This window comes from Mobula hypostoma, chromosome 1 (assembly GCF_963921235.1).
Source record: "Mobula hypostoma chromosome 1, sMobHyp1.1, whole genome shotgun sequence".
NCBI lineage: Eukaryota > Metazoa > Chordata > Chondrichthyes > Myliobatiformes > Myliobatidae > Mobula > Mobula hypostoma.
Window position 1 is genome coordinate 185,320 of NC_086097.1, and position 27,585 is coordinate 212,904.

The 27,585-nt window shown below is 45.5% G+C and overlaps 1 protein-coding gene across 1 annotated transcript in view; it reads right to left on the reverse strand.

Moving 5' to 3' along the window:
• The window catches only part of syne3 (spectrin repeat containing, nuclear envelope family member 3), a 165,487-nt gene that overhangs the window by 132,826 nt on the left and 5,076 nt on the right, over positions 1–27,585 (reverse strand). Inside the window, exon 3 of the mRNA XM_063042679.1 lies at positions 18,442–18,614. Coding sequence (XP_062898749.1) covers positions 18,442–18,614 — 173 coding nt within the window. The remainder of the gene's footprint in view (positions 1–18,441; positions 18,615–27,585) is intronic.

Genomic DNA, 27,585 nt, shown 5'->3' on the forward strand with positions numbered 1-27,585 from the left:
AAAAATACACCGTCCCTGCAGTGAAGCATGATGATGGCTGCATGGTGCTGTGGGATGCTTTGCTGCAGCAAGCCCTAAAAGGCTTGTGAAGGTGGTAGGTAAATGCAGAAGAATACAGGGAAGTCCTGGAGGAAAATTTGATGCAGTATGCAAGAGAACGGCAACTTAGGAGATTTGTTTTCCAGCAAGCCCCAAAACAACAACAAAGTTAATATCGAGGAGTGGCCACCAGACTCCAGACCTCAATCCACTGGAGAATTTGTGGCTAGACTTGAAAAGGGCTGTTCACTCATGATCCCATGCGCTCTGACAGAGTTTGAGCAGTTTTGTAAAGAAGAATGAGGGAAGTGTCCAGATGTGCAAAGCTGAGAGACCTATCTGCACAGACTCAAGGCTGGAACTGATGCCAAAAGTAAATCTACTGAATACTCAAATGAAGGGGGTGAGTAATTATGCAATCAATTATTTTGTGTTTAATAATTGTAATAAATTTAGACCAATTTGTAGAAATTTGCTTTCACTTTGACTGTTGATCAGTGTTAGCAAAAGACAAATTAAATCCAATGTAATTCAATATTTTAAAACAATAAAACATGAAAACTTCGAAGAGGGATGAATACTTTTTATAGGCACTGTAAATGGAGTACTGTAGTCTGTGAACAACAAAAAAGGCAAGTCGTAAAACTTATTTCACTGACGTTGTTGATTATATAGAAAGGCAATTAAAGATTGCTACACACCTGGTGTTTGGGAATATTCAGGAAGTTCCATCACCAGCAATAGATTAGGTTACGGGGACACTCAGTTCTTGTTTATTGTCATTTAGAAATGCATGCATTAAAAAATGATGCAATGTTCCTCCAGTATGATATCACAGAAACACAAGACAGACCAAGACTAAAACTGACAAAGACCACATAATTATAACATATAGTTACAACAGTGCAAAGCAATACCGTAATTTGATAAGAGCAGACCATTAGCACGGTAAAAAAAAGTCTCAAAGTCCCGATAGCCCCAACATCTCACACAGACGGTAGAAGGGAGAAATTCTCCCTGCCATGAGCTTCCAGCGCCACAAACTTGCCAATGAAGCATCCTGGAAGTACCCGACCACAGTCCGACTCTGAGACCATCCGAAAACTTCGAACCTCCGACCAGCCCTCTGACACCAAGCACCAACTCTGCCGAGCGCTTCGACCCTGCCCCGGCCGCCGAGCAACAAGCAAAGCCAAGGATTTGGGACCTTCCCCTCCGGAGATTTCAGATCACACAGTAGCGGTGGCAGCGAAACAGGCATTTCAGAAGTTTCACCAAATGTTCCTCTGTGCTCTTACGTCTGCCTCCATCAAATCAGAATTGTGCACGGCATCCTACTTGACAGATAACAGATATTCATCACCGGAGAGGCTGCACGCGCTATGTCGCGCCGCCATCTTCTCTTCCTCCGATAAGCAAATGTGTAAACAAATCTAAGCCACAATTTCGTTCTAAGTGTAGGGTTCTCAGTAATATTAGCTAGACTGTTAATTGTTAATCACTTATTACCAAAATGGCTTCTCATATGTTAACTACTGAGAAAATTCTCTCTCCAGCAGCTTGTTTAGAAACATAGACAATAGGTGCAGGAGTAGGCCATTCGGCCCTTTGAGCCTGCACCGCCATTCAGTATGATCATGGCTGTTCATCCAACTCAGATCCCTGTACCAGCCTTCCCTCCATACCCCCTGATACCTTTAGCCACAAGGGCCATATCTAACTCCCTCTTAAATATAGCCAATGAACTGGCCTCAACTGTTTCCTGTGGCAGAGAATTCCACAGATTCACCACTCTCTGTGTGAAGAGGTTTTTCCTAATCTCGGTCCTAAAAGGCTTCCCCTTTATCCTCGAACTGTGACCCCTCGTTCTGGACTTCCCCAACATCGGGAACAATCTTCCTGCATCTAGCCTGTCCAATCCCTTTAGGATTTTATACGTTTCAGTAAGATCCCCCCTCAATCTTCTAAATTCCACCGACTATAAGCCTAGTCGATCCAGTCTTTCATCATATAATAGTCCTGCTATCCCAGGAATCAAGTGTGATCTCACCAAGGCCTTGTACAACTGCAGTAGTACCTCCCTGCTCCTGTACTCGAATCCTCTTGCTATGAATGCCAGCATACCATTCGCCTTTTTTACCGCCTGCTGTACCCGCATGCCCACTTTCAAAGACTGGTGTATAATGACACCCAGGTCTCGTTGCACCTCCCCTTTTCCTAATCGGCCACCATTCAGATTATAATCTGTTTTTGCCACCAAAGTGGATAACCTCACATTAAACTGCATCTGCCATGAATTTGCCCACTCACCTAATCTATCCAAGTCACCCTGCATCCTCTTAGCATCCTCCTCACAGCTAATACTGCCGCCCAGTTTCGTGTCATCCACAAACTTGGAGATGCTGCATTTAATTCCCTGATCTAAGTCATTAATATATATTGTAAACAACTAATATTAATATATATGTAAGCACTGAGCCTTGTGGTACCCCACTCGTCACTGCCTGCTATTCTGAAAAGGTCCCGTTTATTCCCACTCTTTCCTTCCTGACATGATTTTCCTTTCACAAATCCATGCTGAATTTGTCCGATGATTTCACCACTTTCCAAATGTGCTGTTATCACATTTTTGATAACTGACTCTAGCATTTTCCCCACCACCGATGTTAGGCTAACCGGTCTATAATTCCCCGGTTTCTCTCTCCCTCCTTATTTAAAAAGTGGGGTTACATTAGCCACCCTCCAATCCTCAGGAACTAGTCCAGAATCTAAAGAGTTTTGAAAAATTATCACTAATGCAGCCACTATTTCTTGGGCTACTTCCTTAAGCACTCTGGGATGCAGACCATCTGGCCCTGGGGATTTATCTGCTTCTAATCCGTTCAATTTACCTAACACCACTTCCCTACTAACATGTGTTTCCCTCAGTTCCTCCATCTCACTGGTCCCTATGTCCCCCTACTATTTCCGGAAGATCATTTATGCCCTCCTTCGTGAAAACAGAACCAAAGTAGTTATTCAATTGGTCTACCATGTCCTTGCTCCCCATAATCAATTCACCTGTTTCTGTCTGTAGGGGACCTACAGTTGTCCTAACCAATCTTTTTCTTTTCACATATCTATAAATGCTTTTACAGTCAGTTTTTATGTTCCCTGCCAGTTTTCTCTCATAATCTTTTTTCTCTTTCCTAATTAAGCCCTTTGTCCTCCTCTGCTGGACTCTGAATTTCTCCCAGTCCTCAGGTGAGCCACTTTCTCTGGCTAATTTGTATGCTTCTTCTTTGGAATTGATACTATCCCTAATTTCTCTTGTCAGCCACGGGTGCACTACCTTCCCTGATTTATTCTTTTGCCAAACTTTGATGAACAATTGTTGTAGTTCATCCATGTGATCTTTAAATGCTTGCCATTGCATATCCACTGTCAATCCTTTAAGTGTCATTTGCCAGTCTATCTTAGCTAATTCACTTCTCATACCTTCAAAGTTACCCCTCTTTAAGTTCAGAACCTTTGTTTCTGAATTAACTATGTCACTCTCCATCTTAATGAACAATTCCACCATATTATGGTCACTCTTACCCAAGGGGCCTCTCACGACAAGATTGCTAATTAACCCTTCCTCATTGCTCAATACCCAGTCTAGAATAGCCTACTCTCCAGTTGGTTCCTCGACATGTTGGTTCAAAAAACCATCCCACATACATTCCAAGAAATCCTCTTCCTAAGCACCCTTACCAATTTGGTTCATCCAATCTATATGTAGATTGAAGTCACTCATTATAACTGCTGTTCCTTTATTGCACGCATTTCTGATTTCCTGTTTAATACCATCCCCAACCTCACTACTACTGTTAGGTGGCCTGTACACAACTCCCACCAGCGTTTTCTGCCCCTTAGTGTTATGCAGCTCTACCTATATCGATTCCACATCCTCCCGGCTAATGTCCTCCTTTCTATTGCGTTAATCTCCTCTCTAACAAGCAATGCTACCGCACCTCCTTTTCTTTCATGTCTATCCCTCCTGAATATTGAATATCCCTGAATGTTGAGCTCTCATCCTTGGTCACCCTGGAGCCATTTCTCTGTGATCCCAACTACATCATATTCATTAATAACAATCTGCACTTTTAATTCATCCACCTTGTTACAAATGCTCCTTGCATTGACACACAAAGCCTTCAGGCTCGCTTTTACAACACTCTTACCCCTTATACAATTATGTTGAAAGGTGGCCCTTTTTGATTTTTGCCTTGGATTTGCCGGCCTGCCACTTTTACTTTTCACCTTACTACTTTTTGCTTCTACCCTCATTTTACACCCCTCTGTCTCTCTGCACTTGCTCCCATCCCCCTGTTGTGAACTAACTTCCTCTCTCCTCGTCTCTTTAATTTGATTCCCACCCCCCAACCATTCTAATTTAAAGTCACCTCAGTAGCCCTCGCAAATCTCCCCACCAGGATATTGGTCCCCCTAGGATTCAAGTGTAACCCGTACTTTTTATACAAGTCACACCTGCGCCAAAAGAGGTCCCAATGATCCAAAAACTTGAATCCCTGCCCCCTGCTCCAATCCCTCAGCCACACATTTATCCTCCGCCTCATTGCATTCCTACTCTCACTGTCGCGTGGCACTGGCAGTAATCCCGAGATTACAACCTTTGCTGTCCTTTTTCTCAACTCCCTTCCTAACTCCCTATATTCTCCTTTCAGGACCTCTTCCCTTTTCCTACCTATGTCATTGGTACCTATATGTACCACGACCTCTGGCTCCTCACCCTCCCACTTCAGGATATCTTCTACGTGATCAGAAATATCCCGGACCCTGGCACCAGGGAGGCAAACTACCATCCGGGTCTCTGGACTGTGTCCACAGAATCGCCTATCTGACCCCCTTACTATCGAGTCCCCTATTACAACTGCCCTCCTCTTCCTTTCCCTACCCTTCTGAGCTACAGGGCTGGACTCTGTGCGCTCTGTCGCTTCCCCCAGGTAAGCTGTCCCCCCCCCAACAGTACTCAAACAGGAGTACCTATTGTCAAGGGGCACAGCCACCGGGGTACTCTCTAGTACCTGACTCTTCCCCTTCCCCCTCCTAACCGTGATGCACTTGTCTGCCTCCCGTGGCCCCGGTGTGACCACCTGCCTGTAACTCCTCTCTATCAACTCCTCACTCTCCCTGACCAGACGAAGGTTCCCTTAGGAGCTGCATCTTGACGCACCTGGCGCAGATATGGACATCCGGGAGGCTTGGAGACTCCAGGGCCTCCCACATCCGGCATTGAGAACAAGCTGCCCTCACACTCATACTGCCCCTCTCCTCAAATAACAACAAAAAATGAATACCAAACCTCCTCCGCCTCACCCATTTCCACCTGAGCCCGTTGAGCCGAAGCCCTTAAGCCTTCACTCTGCTCCCGGCTCACTCCGCAGCCTGCTGTATGAGGCTGTGTTCCTTTTAAATCTTCCGCGTTTGGGTTATATTTACTGATAATGAGGAGTGTATTCATTTGCTAGCCAATGCAAGTCATGTTATGTTATCCTGTATATGTGTGCTGAGTTAAGGAGCGCAGGCTTTTTCGGGAGACAAGCAGAGAGGACAGATGTGGGTGTAACGGACAGCGGTTCCAGGGCAGCAGATACCGAACCTCAGAGGTTCAGATGGTGGCCGGAGTCTCGGAAGGACGTTGTGGATGGAATTGGAGGCGTGAGCTCCAACGTATTAAAATATTATGTGCACAAGACTTATAAGTTACTTGTGTGGCGCCTTTTCTTTTAGTTGTTCCTACTAACCCATCACCAAAATTTGCTATAAAGTATAATTCGTTACTCGCACTTGTGGAATTCTCTGCCACAGGAAACAGTTGAGGCCAGTTCATTGGCTATATTTAAGAGGGAGTTAGATATGGCCCTTGTGGCTAAAGGGATCAGGGGGTATGGAGAGAAGGCAGGTATAGGGTTCTGAGTTGGATGATCACCCATGATCGTAATGAATGGCGGTGCAGGCTCGAAGGGCTGAAAGGCCTACTCCTGTACCTATTTTCTATGTTTCTATGTTTCTATTGACATCAATGGATCTGGAGTTGAGAGGGTAAACAACTTCAAGTTCCTCGGCATCCACATCACCGAGGACATCACTGTGCACACCAGCTGTGCGGTGAAAAAGGCACAACAGCGCCTCTTTCACCTCAGACGGTTGAAGAAGTTTGGTAGGGGCCCCAAAATCCCAAAGAGGAAGAAAGATCCTAAGGGGAGTAAGGGGAGGCCGTGGCTGACAAGGGAAGTAATGGACAGTATGAAAATAAAAGAGAAGTATAACATAGCAAAGACGAGTGGGGAAGCCGTAGGACTGGGAAACTTTTAAAGGACAACAGAAGGTAACTAAAAAGGCAATAAGCGTAGAAAAAATGAGGTACGAAGGTAAACTAGCCAAGAATATGAAGGAGGATAGTAGGTATGTGAAAAGGAAAAAAATAGTTAAGACCAAAATTGGGCCCTTGAAGACAGAAGCAGGTGAATTTATTATGGGGAACAAGGAAATGGCAGATGAGTTGAACTGATGAGATGAGTGGATCTGTCTTCACTAGGGAAGACACAAACAATCCCCCAGATATAATCGTAGCCAAAGGATCTAGGGCAATGGATGAACTGAAGGAAATTTATATTAGGCAGGAAATGGTGTTGGCTAGACTGTCGGGTCTGAAGGCGGATAAGTTCCCGGGACCTGATGGTCTGCATCCCAGGGTACTTAAGGAGGTGGCTTTAGAAATCGTGGATGCATTGGTAATCATTTTCCAATGTTCTATAGATTCAGGATCAGTTCCTGTGGATTGGAGGGTGGCTAATGTTGTCCCTCTCTTCAAGAAGGGAGGAAGAGAGAAAACAGGGAATTATAGACCAGTTAGCCTGACGTCGGTGGTGGGAAAGATGCTGGAGTCAATTATAAAAGATGAAATTACGACACATCTGGATAGCAGTACAGGATCGGTCCGAGTCAGCATGGATTTACGAAGGGGAAATCGTGCTTGACTAATCTTCTGGAATTTTTTGAGGATATAACTATGAAAATGGACAAGGGAGAGCCAGTGGATATAGTGTACCTGGACTTTCAGAAAGCCTTTGATAAAGTCCCACATAGGAGATTAGTGGGCAAAATTAGGGCACATGGTATTGGGGGCAGAGTACTGATATGGATTGAAAATTAGCTGGCTGACAGAAAACAAAGAGTAGCGATTAACGGGTCCCTTTCGGAATGGCAGGTGGTGACCTGTGGGGTACCGCAGGGTTCAGTGCTGGGACCGCAGCTGTTTACAATATATATTAATGATTTAGATGAGGGAATTAAAAGTAACATTAGAAAACTTGCCGATAACACAAAGCTGGGAGGCAGTGTGAAATGTGAGGAGGATGTTATGAGAATGCAGGGTGACTTGGACAGGCTGGGTGAGTGGGCAGATGCATGGCAGATGCAGTTTAATGTGGATAAATGTGAGGTTATCCACTTTGGTGGTAAGAACGGGAAGGCAGATTATTATCTAAATGGAGTCAAGTTAGGAAAAGGGGAAGCACAATGAGATCTAGGTGTTCTTGTACATCAGTCACTGAAAGCAAGCATGCAAGTACAGCAGGCAGTGAAAAAAGCTAATGGCATGTTGGCCTTCATAACAAAGGGAATTGAGTATAAGAGCAAAGAGGTCCTTCTGCAGCTGTACAGGGCCCTGGTGAAACCACACCTGGAGTACTGTGTGCAGTTTTGGTCTCCAAATTTGAGGAAGGACATTCTTGCTATTGAAGGAGTGCAGGATAGGTTCACAAGGTTAATTCCCGGGATGGCGGGACTATCATATGTCGAAAGACTGGAGTCACTGGGCATGTATACACTGGAATTTAGAAGGCTGAGAGGGGATCTTATTGAAACATATCAGATTATTAAGGGATTGGACACGCTGCAGGAAGGAAGCATGTTCCCGCTGATGGGTGAGTCCAGAACCAGAGGCCACAGTTTAAGAATTAGGGGTAGGCCATTTAGAACAGAGTTGAGGAAAAACTTTTTCACCCAGAGTGGTGGCTATATGGAATGCTCTGCCCCAGAAGGCTGTGGAGGCCAAGTCTCTGGATGCTTTCAAAAAAGAGATGGATAGAGCTCTTAAAGATAGTGGAATCAAAGGTTATGGGGATAAGGCAGGAACTGGATACTGATGGTGGATGATCAGCCATGATCACAGTGAATGGCGGTGCTGGCTCGAAGGGCGGAATGGCCTACTCCTGCACCTATTGTCTATTATTCAGCTTCCTGAGTACTTTCTCTGCCGTAATTGTGACTGCGCACACTTCTCTTCCCTGACACTCCTGAGTGTCCGGTATACTGCTGTCTTCCTCAGTGAAGACTGATGCAAAATACTCATTCAGTTTCTCCACCATCTCCTTATCTCCCATTACAATTTCTCCAGCATCATTTTCTATCGGTCCTATATCTACTCTCACCTGGCTTTTACTCCTTATATACTTGAAAAAGCTTTAATATCCTCTTTGATATTATTTACCAGCTTCCTTTCATAGTTCATCTTTTCCCTCTTAATGACCTTCTAAGTTTCCTTTTGTGAGCTTTTAAAAACTTCCCAATCCTCTGTCTTCCCACTAATTTTTGCTTCCTTGTATGCCCTCTCCTTTGCTTTAACTTTGGCTTTGACTTCTCTTGTCAGCCATGGTTACATCCTTTTTCCATTTGAAAATTTCTTCTTTTTTGGAATATATCTGTCTTGCACCTTCCTCATTTCTCGCATGAACTCCAGCCACTGCTGCTCTGTCGTCCTTCCCACCAGTGTCCCTTTCCAGTCAACTTTGGCCAGATCCTCTCTCATGCCACTGTAATTTCCTTTACTCCACCGAAATACCGACACATCGGATTTCCGCTTCACTTTCTCAAATTTCACAGTGAACTCAATCATGTTATGATCACTGCCTCCTGAGGGTTCCTTCACCTCAATCTCTCAAAGGACCAATCAAGTGTGACAGTGGAAAAGTGTGTATGGAACAAGAGGAGATAGCAGAGGTACTTAATGAATGCTTTGCTTCAGTATTCACTACAGAAAAGGATCTTGGCGATTGTAGGGATGACTTACAGGGGACTGAAAAGCTTGAGCATGCAGATACTAAGAGGATGTGCTGGAGCTTTTGAAAAGCATCAAGATGGATAAGTCACCGAGATCGGTGGAGGTGTACCCCAGGCTACTGTGGGAGGCGAGGGAAGAGATTGTTGAGCCTCTGGCGATGATCTTTGCATCATCAATGGGGACGGAAGAAGTTCCGGAGGATTGCAGGGTTGCGGGTGTTGTTCCCTTATTGAAGAAAGGGAGTAGAGATCGCCCAGGAGATTATAGACCAGTGAGTCTTACTTCAGTGGTTGGTAAATTGATGGAAAAGATCCTGAGAGGCAGGATTTATGAACATTTGGAGAGGCTTCACAATATGATTAGGGATAGTCAACATGGCTTTGTCAAAGGCAGGTCGTGCCTTATGAGTCTGACTGAATTTTTGAGGATGTGTCTGAACACATTGATGAAGGTAGAGCAGTAGATGTAGTGTATATGGATTTCAGCAAGGCATTTGACAAGGTACACCATGCACGGCTTTTTAAGAAAGTAAGGACGCATGGGATCCAAGGGGACATTGCTTTGTGGATCCAAAACTGGTTTGCCCACAGAAAGCGAAGAGCGGTTGTAGATGGGTCATATTCTGCATGGAGGTCGGTGACCAGTGGTGTACCTCAGGGACCTGTTCTGGGACCCCGACTCTTTGTGATTTTATTAAGAGACCTGTATGAGGAAGTGGAGGGATGGGTTAGTAAATATGCTGATGACACAAAGGTTGGGGGTGTTGTGGATAGTGTGGAGGGCTGTCAGAGATTGCAGCGGGACATTGACAGGATGCAAAACTGGGCTGAGAAGTAGCAAATGGAGTTCAACCCAGATAAGTGTGAGGTGGTTCATTTTGGTAGGTCAAATATGATGGCAGAATATAGTATTAATGGTAAGACTCTTGGCAGTGTGGAGGATCAGAGGGATCTTGGGATCCGAGTCCACAGTACACTCAAAGCTGCTACGCAGGTTGACTCTGTGGTTAAGAAGGCATACGGTGCATTGGCCTTCATCAATCGTGGGATTGATTTTAGGAGCCGAGAGGTAATGCTGCAGCTATATAGGACCCTGGTCAGACCCCACTTGGAGTACGGTGCTCAGTTCTGGTTGCCTCACTACAGAAAGGATGTGGAAACCACAGAAAGGGTGCAGAGGAGACTTACATGGATGTTGCCTGGATTGGGGAGCATGCCTTATGAGAATAGATTGAGTGAACTCAGCTTTTTCTCCTTGGAGTGCCAGACAATGAGAGGTGACCTGATAGAGGCGTACAAGATGACGAGAGGCATTGATTCTGTGGATAGTCAGAGGCTTTTTCTCCAGGGCTGAAATGGCTAACACGAGAGGGCACAGTTTTAAGGTGCTTGGTAGTAGGTACTGAGGAGATGTCAGGGCTAAGTTTTTTTTATGCAGAGAGTGGTGAGTGAGTGGAATGGGCTGCCATGGCGGAGGCGCGTACAATAGGGTCTTTTAAGAGATTCCTGGACAGATATATGGAGCTCAGAAAAATGGAGGGCTATAGGTAACCTTAGGCAATTTCTAAGTAAGTACATGCTCGGCACAGCTTTGTGGGCCGAAGCGCCTTTAATGTGCTGTAGGTTTTCTATGCTTCTAGACACCAGTCAGGTGGCAATTGGAGTATTGTCAACAGTTTTGAGTCACTGGAAAGAGTCCAGAGTCGGTACATGAAGATGATTCTGGGAATGAAGGAGTTAACATAGGAGGAGCATTGAGCAGCTTTGGGCCTGTACTCACTGAAATTTAGAAGAATATGGGGAGGTATCTCATTGAAATCTACTGAACATTGAAAGGACTAGATAGGGTGGATGTGAAGAGGATGTTTTTTCTGATGGGGTATCCAGAACTAAGAGGCAGAGCCTCAAAATTGCAGGGTGACGCTTTAGAACAGAAGTAAGGAGGAATTTTTTTAGCCAGAGAGTAGAGAATCTGTGGAATGCTCTGTCACAGACTAGATGGGCTGAATGGCCTAAATCTGCTCCATGTTTTATGGTCTCATGATCTATAAAACTTTTACAGGGGTTGGAGAGTTGAGAAATTACTTTTACCCAACAAGTAGCATGTCACTTCACTTCTCCAACGCATGTACACCTAACCCTTGCCAAAACCCTGACACACGCGCATGCAATACCATAACACACACCCCTCCCAAAAGTCCAGGCACCCAGACATGCACACACATGCACCTCACCGATACCGTAACACAATCACACACACTCCTCCCCAACACTCCACTCCTGACAGATACAAAGTTCAAAGTTGAAAGTACAAACCCCATTTCCAGAAAAGTTGGGATATTTTCCAAAATGGAATAAAAACAAAAATCCGTGATATGGTAATTCACGTGAACCTTTATTTAACTGACAAAAGTATAAAGAAAAGATTTTCAATAGTTTTACTGACCAACTTAGTTGTATTTTGTAAATATACACAAATTTAGAATTTGATGGCTGCAACACACTCAACAAAAGTTGGGCCAGAGTTAAAATAAGATTGAAAAGTTCACAGAATATTCAAGTAACACCAGTTTGGAGGACTCCACATTAAACAAGCTAATTGGCAGCAGGTGAGGTATCATGACTGGGTATAAAAGAAGTGTCCATCAAAGGCTCAGTCTTTGTAAGCAAGGATGGGTTGTGGCTCACCCCTTTGTGCCAAAATTCATGAGAATTGTTAGTCAGTTCAAAAGGAACATTTCTCAACGCAAGATTGCAGAGAATTTAGGTCTTTCAACATCTACAGTACATTATATTGTGGAAAGGTTCAGAGAATTCAGAGACATCTCAGTGCGTAAAGGGCAAGGTCAGAAACCACTGTTGAATGCGCATGATCTTCGAGCCGTCAGGCGGCACTGCCTAAGAAACCGTCATGCTACTGTGACAATTATAGCCACCTGGGCTCGGAGTACTTCGGAAAACCATTGTCACTCAACACAGTCCGTCGCTGCATCCAGAAATGCAACTTGAAACTGTATTACGCAAGGAGGAAGCCATACATCAACTCTATGCAGAAACACCGGCGAGTTCTCTGGGCCTGAGCTCATCTAAGATGGAGCGAAAGACTGTGGAACCGTGTGCTGTGGTCAGATGAGTCCACATTTCAGCTAGTTTTCGGAAAAAACAGGCATCAAGTTCTCCGTGCCAAAGATGAAAATGACCATCCAGATTGTTATCAGCGAAAGGTGCAAAAGCCAGCATCTGTGATGGTATGGGGGTGCATCAGTGCCCACGGCAAGGGTGAGTTGCATGTATGTGAAGCTACCATTGACTCTGAGGCGTATATAAGTATTTTAGAGAGACATATGTTGCCATCAAGGTGACGTCTCTTCCCGGGACGTCCATGCTTATTTCAGCAGGACAATGCCAGACCACATTCTGCACGGGCTACAACCGCGTGGCTTTGTAGACTGCCAGTCCAGATCTATCTCCTATTGAAAATGTATGGCGCATCATGAAGAGGAGAATCAAAAATGGAGACCACGGACTGTTGAGCAGCTGAAGTCTCATATCAAGCAAGAATGGACAAAATTTCCAATTGCAAATCTACTACAATTAGTATCCTCAGTTCCAAAATGATTAAAAAGTGTTATTAAAAGGAAAGGTGATATAACACAATGGTAAACATGCCTCTGTCCCAACTTTTCTTGAGTGTGTTGCAACCATCAAATTCTAAATTTGTGTATGTTTACAAAATACAATTAAGTTGGTCAGTAAAACCATTGAAAATTTTTTCTTTGTACTTTTGTCAGTTAAATAAAGGTTCACGTGAATTAACTTATCACAGATTTTTGTTTTTATTGCATTTTGGAAAATATCCCAACTTTTCTGGAAATGGGGTTTGTACATTTATCATCAATGCACGTAGAAACATAAAAAACCTACAGCATGATACAGGCCCTTCAGCCCACAAAGTTGTGCCAAACATGTCCTTATCTTAGAAATTACTAGCCTTACCCTTAGACCTCTATTTTTCTTAGCTCCGTGTACCGACCCAAAACTCTCTTAAAAGACCCGATCATATCCACCTCCACCAACGTTGCCGGCAGACCATTCCACACACTCACCACTCTCTATGAGTATAAAGCTTACCCCTGACATCTCCTCTGTACCTTCTCCCCAGCACCCTCAATCTGTGTCCTCTTGTGGCAACCATTTCAGCCCTGGAAAAAAGCCTCTGACTAGTTCCAAGGGTTTAGATGGGGCAGAATTTGTTAAGTGTGTCAAGGATGGATTCCTGACAGAGTACGTGGACAGGCCGACCAGGGGGAATGCCATACTAGATCTAGTACTAGGTAATGAACCGGGTCAGGTCACAGATCTCTCAGTGGGTGAGCATCTGGGGGACAGTGACCACCGCTCTCTGGCCTTTATAATTATCATGGAAAAGGATAGAATCAAAGAGGACAGGAAAATTTTTAATTGGGGAAAGGCAAATTATGAGGCTATAAGGCTAGAACTTGCGGGTGTGAATTGGGATGATGTTTTTGCAGGGAAATGTACTATGGACATGTGGTCGATGTTTAGAGATCTCTTGTGGGATGTAAGGGATAAATTTGTCCCGGTGAGGAAGATAAAGAATGGTAGGGTGAAGGAACCATGGGTGACAAGTGAGGTGGAAAATCTAGTCAGGAGGAAGAAGGCAGCATACATGAGGTTCAGGAAGCAAGGATCAGATGGGTCTATTGAGGAATATAGGGAAGCAAGAAAGGAGCTTAAGAAGGGGCTGAGAAGAGCAAGAAGGGGGCATGAGAAAGCCTTGGCGAGTAGGGTAAAGGAAAACCCCAAGGCATTCTTCAATTATGTGAAGAAAAAAAGGATGACAGGAGTGAAGGTAGGACCGATTAGAGATAAAGGTGGGAAGATGTGCCTGGAGGCTGTGGAAGTGAGCGAGGTCCTCAATAAATACTTGTCTTCGGTATTCACCAATGAGAGGGATCTTGATGACGGTGAGGACAATATGAGTGAGGTTGATGTTCTGTAGCATGCTGATATTAAGGGAGAGGAGGTGTTGGAGTTGTTAAAATACATTAGGACAGATAAGTCCCCGGGGCCTGACGGAATATTCCCGAGGCTGCTCCACGAGGCGAGAGAAGAGATTGCTGAGCCTCTGGCTTGGATCTTTATGTCCTCGTTGTCCATGGGAATGGTACCGGAGTATTGGAGGGAGGCGAATGTTGTTCCCTTGTTAAAAAAAAGGTAGTAGGGATAGTCCGGGTAATTATAGACCAGTGAGCCTTACGTCTGTGGTGGGAAAGCTGTTGGAAAAGATTCTTAGAGATAGGATCTCTGGGCATTTAGAGAATCATAGTCTGATCAGGGACAGTCAGCATGGCTTTGTGAAGGGCAGATCGTGCCTAACAAGCCTGATAGAGTTCTTTGAGGAGGTGACCAGGCATATAGATGAGGGTAGTGCAGTGGATGTGATCTATATGGATTTTAGTAAGGCATTTGACAAGGTTCCACACGGTAGGCTTATTCAGAAAGTTAGAAGGCATGGGATCCAGGGAAGTTTGGCCAGATGGATTCAGAATTGGCTTGCCTGCAGAAGGCAGAGGGTGGTCGTGGAGGGAGTACATTCAGATTGGAGGATTGTGACTAGTGGTGTCCCACAAGGATCTGTTCTGGGACCTCTACTTTTCGTAATTTTTATTAACGACCTGGATGTGAGGGTAGAAGAGGGGTTGGCAAGTTTGCAGACGACACAAAGGTTGGTGGTGTTGTAGATAGTGCAGAGGATTGTCAAAGATTGCAGAGAGACATTGATTGGATGCAGAAGTGGGCTGAGAAGTGGCAGATGGAGTTCAACCCGGAGAAATGTGAGGTGGTACACTTTGGAAGGACAAACTCCAAGGCAGAGTACAAAGTAAAGGGCAGGATACTTGGTAGTGTGGAGGAGCAGAGGGATCTTGGTGTACATGTCCACAGATCCCTGAAAGTTGCCTCACAGGTGGATAGGGTAGTTAAGAAAGCTTCTGGGGTGTTAGCTTTCATAAGTCGAGGGATAGAGTTTAAGAGTCACGATGTAATGATGCAGCTCTATAAAACTCTGGTTAGGCCACACTTGGAGTATTGTGTCCAGTTCTGGTCACTTCACTATAGGAAGGATGTGGAAGCATTGGAAAGGGTACAGAGGAGATTTACCAGGATGCTGCCTGGATTAGAAAGTATACATTATGATCAGAGATTAAGGGAGCTAGGGCTTTGCTCTTTGGAGAGAAGGAGGATGAGAGGAGACATGATAGAGGTGTACAAGATAATAAGAAGAATAGACAGAGTGGATAGCCAGCGCCTCTTCCCCAGGGCACCACTGCTCAATACAAGAGGACATCGCTTTAAGGTAAGGGGTGGGAAGTTCAATGGGGGATACTGGAGGAAGATTTTTTACTCAGAGAGTGGTTGGTGCGTGGAATGCACAGCCTGGATCAGTGGTGGAGGCAGATACACTAGTGAAGTTTAAGAGACTACTAGACAGGTATATGGAGGAACCTAAGGTGGGGGCTTATATGGGAGGCAGGGTTTGAGGGTCGGCACAACATTGTGGGCCGAAGGGCCTGTACTGTGCTGTACTATTCTATGTTCTATCCACACGATCAATGACTCTCATCATCTTATACACCTCTATCAGGTCACCTCTCATCCTCCATCATTCCGAGGAGAAAAGGCTGAGCTCACTCAACCTGTTATCATAAGGCATGCCCCCCAATCCAGGCAACATCCTTGTAAATCTCCTCTGCACCCTTTCTATGGTTTCCACATCCTTCCTGTAGTGAGGCGACCAGAACTGAGCACAGTACTCCAAGTGGGGTCTGACCAGGCTCCTGTATAGTTGCAACATTACCTCTCGGCTCCTAAATTCAATTCCATGATTAATGAAGGCCAGTACACCGTATGCCTTCTTAACCACAGAGTCAACCTGCGCAGCTGCTTTGAGCGTCCTATGGACTCGGACCCCAAGATCCCTCTGATCCTCCACACTGCCAAGAGTCTTACCATTAATACTGTATTCTGCCATCATATTTGACCTACCAAAATGAACCACCTCACACCTATCTGGGTTGAATTCCATCTGCCACTTCTCAGCCCAGTTTTGCATCCTATCAATGTCTCACTGTAACCTCTCACAGCCCTGCATACTCTCCACAACACCTCCAACCTTTGTGTCATCAGCAAACTTACTAACCCATCCCTCCACTTCCTCATCCAGCTCATTTATAAAAATCACGAAGAGTAAGGGTCCCAAAACGGATCCCTGAGGTACACCACTGGTCACCGACCTCCATGCAGAATATGACCCGTCTACAACCACTCTTTGCCTTCTGTGGGCAAGCCCGTTCTGGATCCATAAAGCAATTTCCCCTTGGATCCCATGCCTCCTTACCTTCTCAATAAGCCTTGCATGGGGTACCTCTCCAAATGTTCATAAATCCTGCCTCTCAGGATCTTCTCCATCAACTTACCAAACACAGAAGTAAGACTCACTGGTCTATAATTTCCTGGGCTATCTCTACTCCCTTTCTTGAATAAAGGAACAATATCTGCAACCCTCCAATTCTCCGGAACCTCTCCCGTCCCCATTGATGATTCAAAGATCATCGCCAGAGGCTCAGCAATCTCCTCCCTCGCCTCCCACAGTAGCCTGGGGTATATCTCGTCCAGTCCCGGCGACTTATCCATCTAGATACTTTCCAAAAGCTCCAGCACATCCTCTTTCTTAATATTTACATGCTCAAGCTTTTCAGTCTGCTGCAAGTCAGCAGTACAATCACCAAGATCCTTTTCCATAGAGAATACTGAAGTAAAGTATACACAATTTTACCATGAGATTCCTCTCCTTCCAGGCAGCCACAAAACAAAGAAACCTAAAAAAATGTCAGATACCCAGTGCGCAGAGAAAGAAAAAATAACAAACCGTGCAAAAAACGAAAGCAAGCAAATAGCTTCAGAACTGGAGCTTTACGAAAGACACAAAGCCAAGCATCACTGCAACTGGCACAGGCACAGTTAACAGCCATAGTCCATTCCAAAGCCAAGTAAGCGTTGTGAGACAACGGAAGCGAAACCAGGCATTACTGTAGCCTGCACTGCACTCCAGCGTACAGCCAAACCAACGCCCTGACTTAGCAAGCAGAACCGGCCCGTCCCTTGCCTCTGGTCCCAGCACTTTGACCTATTCAATCTGGCCCAGCGCTTAAATTGGCCGAACAGTGGGTTATTCCTTGCTCCCAGAGCACTTTGCCGGTCTGTACCTAACCATTCCAATTCAGCCCAGTGTTTAAATGAATCAGACATCACCAATTTCCTCACTCTCAGGGCGCCATGATTCTGCCTTGAATCTCCTTCGACCCTGATTACACTTGCCATAACCAGGCCTTAAGACCATAAGATATAGGAGCAGAATTAGGCCATTCAGCCCATCAAGTCTGCTCTGCCATTCCATTATGACTGATCCTGGATCCCACTCAACCCCAAACACCTACCTCCTCCCCATACCCTTTGATGTCCTGACCGATCAAGAAACAATCAACTTCTGCCTTAAATATACGTACGGACTTGGCCTCTACTGCAGTCTGTGGCAGAGCATTCTTCCCTGCACATCTGCCACCGCTCGTCTCTGCTTGCCATGATACCTCTTTACTCGCCTCTCCATTGTCATTAATCAAGTGTTATTAAATAGGCATATATTGCAGTTGTTTTCATTCCATTACAGTAATCGCTGGGCATCGCCAGTGTCATCTTAAACCGAAAGAACAATTCTCTCTCTCTCTCTCACACACACACACACACACACACACACACACACACGCACACCTATCTCATCTCCTCAACAGTCCGCTCACCGACTGTTCCATGCACAAATTCTCAACTCCCCAGTGTTTGCATCCACTCACACCCACCCCTTGCATGCATTTAACAAACTCATGGTAAAAGCTCAGCCTTGTTCTGGTTTTAAATGTGGAAGCCAAACAAGTGACAGAGTGCAAACACGTGGAAATCTGCAGATGCTGGAAATTCAAGCAACACACATCAAAGTTGTTGGTGAATGCAGCAGGCCGGGCAGCATCTCTAGGAAGAGGTACAGTCAACGTTTCAGGCCAAGACCCTTCGTCCTGACGAAGGGTTTCGGCCCGAAACGTCGTCTGTACCTCTTCCTAGAGATGCTGCCTGGCCTGCTGTGTTCACCAGCAACTTTGATGTGTGTTGCAAGTGACAGAGTGAATAAGATAAAGTGAACAGCAGACACTGAACCACTACCTGTGACAATGAACCATATTGGTCTGGGTATCTTCCCAGGTGGTTTTGATCTCTCTCAGTGCCTGATGGATCTCGTGCTTCTTGGCTTCACTGGTGTGGTCCAGCAATAAATCTGCCTTCACCTGCACCTTATGTATCCACATGCTTCCTTCAGGTTCCTTAGCCAAAATTTCCTATCAAACATAAAAAAAATAAGGGAAGAGATAAAGATTGGCATGTACATCGAAACATCAAAACATATATGGAGATGTATCATTTTCATCCTAAACTAAACCATTCCAAGGTGTTCTGGTGGCAGCCCGCAAGTGTCAACATGCTTCTGGCACCAACACTAACCCTAACCCAAATGTGGGAAGAACCTAGAACACCAAGAGGAAACCCATGCAGTCATGGGGAGAACATACAAGCTCCTAACAAACAGTGGAAGGAATTGAACCCTGATCACTGGCCACTATTCTACTGTGTTGCCACAAATAAAAAGTTGCCAATTTTTAAACAGTTGATTAACTCTAGTGACTTGTTACACACACCTGTTAGGGTGCATTCTCCAGTTACCTTATAAGTAGCCTTCAGCCAGGAGCAGATGTCATCAGGTGGTTCCTAACCTTCACCGAGTGTTTTGACCCTTAACCACGACACCCTCCAGTTGCCAAATCACTGCCCGTCTGCTCCTGGCTTCCAGCTCCCCTCCTCTCGCCTACTCCAAATCCAACAAGAAGCTCGTTCTGCCTCTTCCCCATCCTACGAACTGCTTGTTTTTTGCTCTTTTCGTTCAGGCCCAGATCTGACAACAACCGCCATGCTGATTTGGCTGGGAAACCTCTGCAGCCAATCTCCACAGGGAACAACCATGCCTGCCATCCCTTGTCTTTACACTCCTGCAGTAAAGGGCTGGTACTTCAAGGCCTTTCTCTCGTGGGCCTCTTCTCATCCCTCCTCCCACGGCACAGTCAACTCGACCAGAATTATTTTCTTGTCTTCCATTGACCACCGTACAATGTCCGGGCGTAGGATTGTGTGCACATCTGGGGAACTGCAACCTCCTTTCCACATCGACCCTCATCTCCCAGGACCTGGCCGTTAGCAGCAGATTGGGCTTTGGTTGTTCGGTTACGAAAGGCCTGGCTCCCTCTTTGATGAAGGTGATGGCCTTCCTCAAATCTGTGCCAGCCATCCTCTTCTTGCATCTCTCCCGCTCTAGTGTGTCAGCAAGAGCCAGAAGCACCTTATCATGGCGCCATCTACACCATCCTTGAGTTAGAGCTGTTTTACATCCAGACAGTATATGAGCCAGTGTCCTCTTTTTGACCACAGAGCTTACAGATCGGGTCCTCTCCCATCCCTCATGTGTACAGATGTAATGGTGAAGGAAGGGTGTAATACACGGATCGCAAGAGGAAGGAAATACGGAAGGGCTCCAGTCTCCATAACTCTGCTCATGAGATCTTGTGCTTAGGCAGATCCCATTTTGTCCAGGCACCCTGGGACCCTTGTTCCACTGTCTTTGAAATCTGCTTCTCTTCCTCACGGATCCGTACTTCTGCCTGTATCATGTCTCGCCTGTTCCCTATGCTTACGTTTCCCCACTTCTGGAAGTGAACTGAGCTGAGGTCTTGCTGCCCGACGCAGGGGTTGCCGATGATATCTCGCAGCTTCAGAGAGCACACTGCCTCCTCCACAGCTGCGTTGGCTGCCCACTTATGCCCAGATATGGTTGTAACGCCTGCTCGCTTTACGAGACGTCATTAGAATCTCTCAAGCTTAATAAAGCTCTGCATTTTGCCACCTTGAATTCCTCCACAACAGATGACAGGGGAAGCTGCAGTTGCCCAGACGAATGTAAAGGCCCACTGAAGAGAAGCTTGGGGAAACTCCCAACCATCTCTGCAGGTGCTTGTTGGTTTTCCTCTCGATGCCCTCTACAACAGTCATGGGAACTCATAAAGTGTGAAGAGCCAAGCTCCTAACAAACAGTGGCAGGAATTGAACCCTGATCACTGGCCACTATTCTACTGTGTTGCCACAAATAAAAAGTTGCCAATTTTTAAACAGTTGATTAACTCTAGTGAGAACCAGGCTGAATGTTGCAAACAAGAGAAAATCTGCAGATGCTGGAAATCGAAGCAACACCACACAAAATGCTGGAGGAACCTAGCAGGCCAGGCAGCATCTATACAGTCGACGTTTCAGGCCAAAATCCTTCAGCAGGACTGGAGAAAGAAAGGTGAGTAGTAGATTTAAAAGGTGGGGGAAGGGGACAGAGAAACACCAGGTGATAGGTGAAACCTGGAGGGGGAGGGATGAAGTAAAGAGCTGCAAAGTCGACTGGTGAAAGAGAGAGAAAGCCATGGAAGAAAAAAAGGGGGAGGGACATATCAGAATGGGAATGGGAAGTGGTCACTGGGACATCTGGCTTGTTCTGGCGAACTGAGCATAGATGCTTGGTGAAGCCGTCTCCCAATCTACGTCGGGTCTCACTGATATACAGAAGGCCACACCATGAGCGCGAACACAGTAAATGACCCCAACAGACTCACAGGTGAAGTGTCGCCTCACCTGGAAGGACTGCTTAGGGCCCTGAATGGTAGTGAGAGAGGTGGTGTAGGAACAGGTGTAGCACTTGTTCTGCTTGCAAAGATAAGTGCCAGCATGGAGATCAGTGGGGAGGGGCAAATGAACAAGAGAGTCTCGTAGGGAGCAATCTCTGCAGAATGCAGAATGTTGGGGGGGGGGGAAGAAAGAAAGTTATGCTTGGTGGTGGGATCCTGTTGGAGGTGGTGGAAGTTTTGGAGAATTATGTGCTGGACAGGGAGGCCGGTGGGGTGGTAGTGAGGACAAGAGGAACCCTATCCCTGGTAGGGTGGCGGGAGGGTGGGTTAAGAGCAGACTACGTGAAATGGAAGAGATGCGGTTGAGGGCAACGTTGATGGTGGAGGAAGGGAAACTCCTTTCTTTGAAAAAGAAGACTATCTCCTTTGTTCTGGAATGTAAAGCTTCATTCAAGAGGTCTAGAATACAAGAGCAGGGATGTGATGCTGAGGCTTTATAAGGCACTGCTGAGGCCTCACCTTGAGTATTGTGAACAGTTTTGGGCCCCTTATCTTAGAAAAAATGTGCTGGCATTGGAGATGGTCCAGAGGAGGTTCAGAAAGATGATTTCAGGAATGTAAGAGTTATCATATGAGGAATGTTTGAAGGCTCTGGGTCTGTACTCGCTGGAATTCAGAAGGATGATGGAGGATCTCATTGAAACCTTTCGAATGTTGAAAGGCCTAGACAGAGTAGATGTGGAAAGGATGTTTCCCATGGCGGGAGAGTCGAGGACAGCCTCAGGATAGAGGAGTGCCCTTTCAAACGAAAGATGCGGAAAAATCTCTTTAGCCAAAGGATGATGAACTTGTGGAATTTGTTGCCACATGCAGCTGTGGAAGCCAGTTCGTTGGTCGTATTTAAGGCAAAGATTGATAGGTTCTTGATTGGACATGACATCAAAGGTTACGGGACAAGGCCAAGAACTGGGGTTGAGGAAGGGGAAAAAAAAAAGGATCAGCCACGATTGATTGGCAGAGCAGACTCAATGGGCCAGATAGAAACATAGAAAATAGGTGCAGGAGTAGGCCATTTGGCCCTTCGAGCCTGCACCGCCATTTATTATGATCATGGCTGATCATCCAACTCAGAACCCCGCCCCAGCCTTCCCTCCATACCCCCTGATCCCCGTAGCCACAAGGGCCATATCTAACTCCCTCTTAAATACAGCCAATGAACTGGCCTCAACTGTTTCCTGTGGCAGAGAATTCCACAGATTCACCACTCTCTGTGTGAAGAAGTTTTTCCTAATCTCAGTCCTAAAAGGCTTCCCCTTTATCCTCAAACCGTGACCCCTTGTTCTGGACTTCCCCAACATCGGGAACAATCTTCCTGCATCTAGCCTGTCCAATCCCTTTAGGATTTTATACGTTTCAATCAGAACCCTCTCAATCTTCTAAATTCCGATGAGTACAAGCCCAGTTCATCCAGTCTTTCTTCATATGAAAGTCCTGCCATCCCAGGAATCAATCTGGTGAACCTTCTTTGTACTCCCTCTATGGCAAGGATGTCTTTCCTCAGATTAGGGGACCAAAACTGCACACAATACTCCAGGTGTGGTCTCACCAAGGCCTTGTGCAACTGCAGTAGTACCTCCCTGCTCCTGTACTCGAATCCTCTCGCTATAAATGCCAGCATACCATTCGCCTTTTTCCACCGCCTGCTGTACCTGCATGCCCACTTTCAATGACTAGTGTATAATGACACCCAGGTCTCGTTGCACCTCCCCTTTTCCTAATCGGCCACCATTCAGATAATAATCTGTTTTCATATTTTTGCCACCAAAGTGGATAACTTCACATTTATCCACATTAAATTGCATCTGCCATGAATTTGCCCACTCACCCAACCTATCCAAGTCACTCTGCATCCTCTTAGCATCCTCCTCACAGCTAACACTGCCACCCAGCTTCGTGTCCTCCGCAAACTTGGAGATGCTGCATTTAATTCCCTCATCCAAGTCATTAATATATATTGTAAACAACTGGGGTCCCAGCACTGAGCCTTGCGGTACCCCACTAGTCACCGCCTGCCATTCTGAAAAGGTTCCGTTTATTCCCACTCTTTTCTTCCTGTCTGCTAACCAATTCTCCATCCACATCAATACCTTACCCACAATACCGTGTGCTTTAAGTTTGCACACTAATCTCCTGTGTGGGACCTTGTCAAAAGCCTTTTGAAAATCCAAATATACCACATCCACTGGTTCTCCCCTATCCACTCTACCGGTTACATCCTCAAAAAATTCTATGAGATTCGTCAGACATGATTTTCCTTTCACAAATCCATGCAGACTTTGTCCGATGATTTCACCGCTTTCCAAATGTGCTGTTATCACATCTTTGATAACTGACTCCAGCAGTTTCCCCACCACCGACGTTAGGCTAACCGGTCTATAATTCCCCGGTTTCTCTCTCCCTCCTTTTTTAAAAAATGGGGTTACATTAGCCACCCTCCAATCCTCAGGAACTAGTCCAGAATCTCACAAGTTTTGAAAAATTATCACTAATGCATCCACTATTTCTTGGGCTACTTCCTTAAGCACTCTAGGATGCAGACCATCTGGCCCTGGGGATTTATCTGCCTTTAATCCCTGCAATTTACCTAACACCACTTCCCTACTAACAAGTATTTCGCTCAGTTCCTCCATCTCACTGGACCCTCTGTCCCCTACTATTTCTGGAAGATTATTTATGTCCTCCTTAGTGAAGACAGAACCAAAGTAATTATTCAATTGGTCTGCCATGTCCTTGCTCCCCATAATCAATTCACCTGTTTCTGTCTGTAGGGGACCTACATTTGTCTTTACCAGTCTTTTCCTTTTTACATATCTATAAAAGCTTTTACAGTCAGTTTTTATGTTCCCTGCCAGTTTTCTCTCATAATCTTTTTTCCCCTTCCTAATTAAGCCCTTTGTCCTCCTCTGCTGAACTCTGAATTTCTCCCAGTCCTCAGGTGAGCCACTTTCTCTGGCTAATTTGTATGCTTCTTCTTTGGAATTGATACTATCCCTAATTTCTCTTGTCAGCCACGGGTGCACTACCTTCCTTGATTTATTCTTATGCCAAACTGGGATGAACAATTGTTGTAGTTCATCCATGCAACCTTTAAATGCTTGCCATTGCATATCCACCGTCAATCCTTTAAGTGTCATTTGCCAGTCTATCTTAGCTAATTCACGTCTCATACCTTCAAAGTTACCCCTCTTTAAGTTCAGAACCTTTGTTTTTGAATTAACTATGTCACTCTCATGGCCTGATACTGCTCCTAGGTCTTATAGGATGGCAATTTTACAAGTAGCAGGGTGGGACAAGGTGAAGTCCAGGTAGCTGCGAGAGTCTATGGGTTTGTACTAGACATCAATGGATAAGCTGTCTCCGGAGATAGAGACAGTAAGATTGCGAAAGGGAAGGGAGATGTCAGAAATGGACCAGGTGAATTTGAGGGCAGGGTGGAATTCAGAGGCAAGTGGATGAAGTCGACGAGTTCAGCACAGGTGCAGAAAACAGCACCAATACAGTCATTGATTTAGCGTAGGAAAAGTGCAGGACGGTCACCCGTATAGGCTTGGAACACAAACTGTTGCACAGAGCCGACAAACAGGTAGGCATAGCTGGGACCCAGGTGATTGCCCATAGCTACCCCCTTTTTTTTAAGGAAGTGGGAGGAGCCAAAGGAGAAATTGTTGAGAGTGAGGACAAGTTCTACTAGGCAGACGAGAGTGGTGGTGGAGGGGAACTGGTTAGGTCTGATGTCCAGAAAAAAAACAGAGCTTTGAGGCCTTCCTGGTGGACGATGGAGGTGTACACAGGGACTGGACATCCATAGTTAAAATAAGATGATGGGGACCAGGAACTTGAAATCCTTGAAAAGCTCAAGAGCACGTGAGGTGTCATGGACGTAGGTAAGAAGTGACTGAACTATGGGGGATAAAACAGAGTCAAGGTATGCCGATATGAGTTCAGTGGGGCAGGAACAAGCTGAAACAATAGGTCTACCTGGACAAGCGGGTTTGTCGATCTTGGGTAGGAGGTAGAAACAGGAGGTGCAGGGTGCAGGAACAATGAGGCTGGTGGCAGTGGATGGGAGATACCCAGAGTCAATAAGGCTGGCGATGGTGCGGGAGACAATGGTCTGGCATTCCTTAGTGGGGTTTTGTTTGAGGTGTAGGTAAGAGGAGGTTTCTGAGAGTTGGCGCTGGGCCTCAGCAAAGTAAAGGTCAGTACGCCAGTCTACAGCAGCACTTCCCTTATCTGCTGGTTTGATGGTGAGCTTAGGATTGGTGCGGAGGGAGTGGAGAGCCGGGCGTTCAGAAGGAGTGAGGTTGGAATAGGAGAGGAATGTTAAAGTCTACACATTTATGTCCTATCGGCAGTTGGCAATAAAAAGGTCCAGGCAGAAGACCAGGGTGAGGTGTCCAGGAAAGGGACATTCAAAGGAAATATTACAATCAGGAGAATTGAGAAGAAAAGTAAGGTAGGTAGAATCAGTGATACATAGCACAAAAACAGGCCCTTCAGCCCAACTTAAAGTTGGTTACTTAAATTCATCCTATTTATCTGTATTTGGCCAATACTTTCCTACAGTGTATCTGTCCAAATGCTGCGAGTCTTCCATATCCACGTATACCTCCTATCCATGTACCCATCCAAACTTCTCTTAAACGTTGAAATCTAGCTCGCATACATCATTTGTGCTGGCAGCTCATTCCACACACTCATGAGCAATGAGTGAGGAAATATCCCCTCGTATTCCCCTTAAACCTTTCGCCTTTCAACCTTAACCCATGAACTCTGGTTTAGTCACACCCAAAAGGGAAAATGTCTGCTGCACTTACCCCATCTAAACTCCTCATAATTTTGTAAACTATCAAATCTCCTCTCAATCTTCTAGCTCTAAAGAATACAGTCCGATCCAGTCATCAACAAATTTACCAACCCATTCCTCCACTGCCTCATCCAGCTCATTTATAAAAATCACGAAGAGAAGGGGTCTAAGAACAGATCCCTGAGGCACACCACTGGTCACCAACCTCCATGCAGAATATGACCCGTCTACAACCACACTTTGCCTTCTGTGAGCAAGCAAATTCTGGATCCACAAAGCAAGGTCCCCTTGGATCCCATGCCTCCTTACTTTCTTAATAAGCCTTGCATGGGATACGTTACCAAATGCCTTGCTGACATCCATGTATACTATATCTACTGCTCTACCTTCATCAATGTGTTTAGTTACATCCTCAAAAAATTCAATCAGGCTCGTAAGGCATGACCTGCCCTTGACAAAGCCATGCTAACTATTCCTAATCATATTATACCTCTCCAAATATTCATAAGTCCTGCCTCTCAGGATATTCTCCATCAACTTACCAACCACTGAAGTAAGACTCACTGGTCTATAATTTCCTGGGCGAACTCTACCCCCTTTCTTGAATAAGGGAACAACATCTTCAATCCTCCAATCCTCCAGAACTTCTCCCATCTCCATTGATAATGCACTGATCATTGCCAGAGGCTTGCAATTTCCTCCCTTGCCTCCCACAGTAGCCTGGGGTGCATCTCATCCAGTATCGGAGACTTTTTCAACTTGATGCTTTCCAAAAGCTCCAGCACATCCTCTTTCTTAATATCTACATGCTCAAACTTTTCAGTCCATTGTAAGTCATCCCTACAATCACCAAGATCCTTTTCCATAGTGAATACTGAAGCAATCCATTAAATACTTCCTCTATCTCCTCCGGTTCCATACACACTTTTCCACTGTCACACTTGATTGGTCCTATTCTCTCACATCTTATCTTCGTGTTCTTCACATACCTGTAGAATGCCTTGGGGTTTTCCTTAATCCTGCTCGCCAAGGCCTTCTCATGGCCCCTTCTGGCTCTCCTAATTTCATTCTTAAGGTCCTTCCTGCAAGCCTTATAATTTCCTAGATCGCTATCATTACCTAGTTTTTTTAACCTTTCGTAAGCTTTTCTTTTCTTCTTGACTAGATTTTCAACAGCCTTTGTACACCACGGTTCCTGTACCCTACCATCCTTTCCGAGTCTCATTGAAATGTACCTATGCAGAACTCCATACAAATATCCCCTGAACATTTGCCACATTTCTGTCATACATTTCCCTGAGAAGCTGTTCCCAATTTCTACTTCCAAGTTCCTGCCCGATAGCTTCATATTTCCTCTTACTCCAATTAAACGTCTTCCTAACTTGGCTGTTCTTATCCCTCTCCAATGCTATGGTAAATGAGACAGAATTGTCTCCAAAATGCTCTTCCACTGCGAGATCTGACACCTGATCAGGTTCATTTCCCAATACCAGATCAAGTACAGCCTCTCCTCTTGTAGGCTTAAAGCAGAACAACATTGGCTATCCTCCAATCCTCTGGTACCTCTCCAGTCGTTCAGGATGTTTTAAATATCCCGGCAATTTCTGCACACCTCCCATAGGGTCTCAAGGAACACCTTGTCAGGCCCTGGGAATCTATCCACCCTGATCTGCCTCAGGGTAGCAAACACCTCCTCTTCTGTAATCTGTACTGAGCCCATGAAGTTGA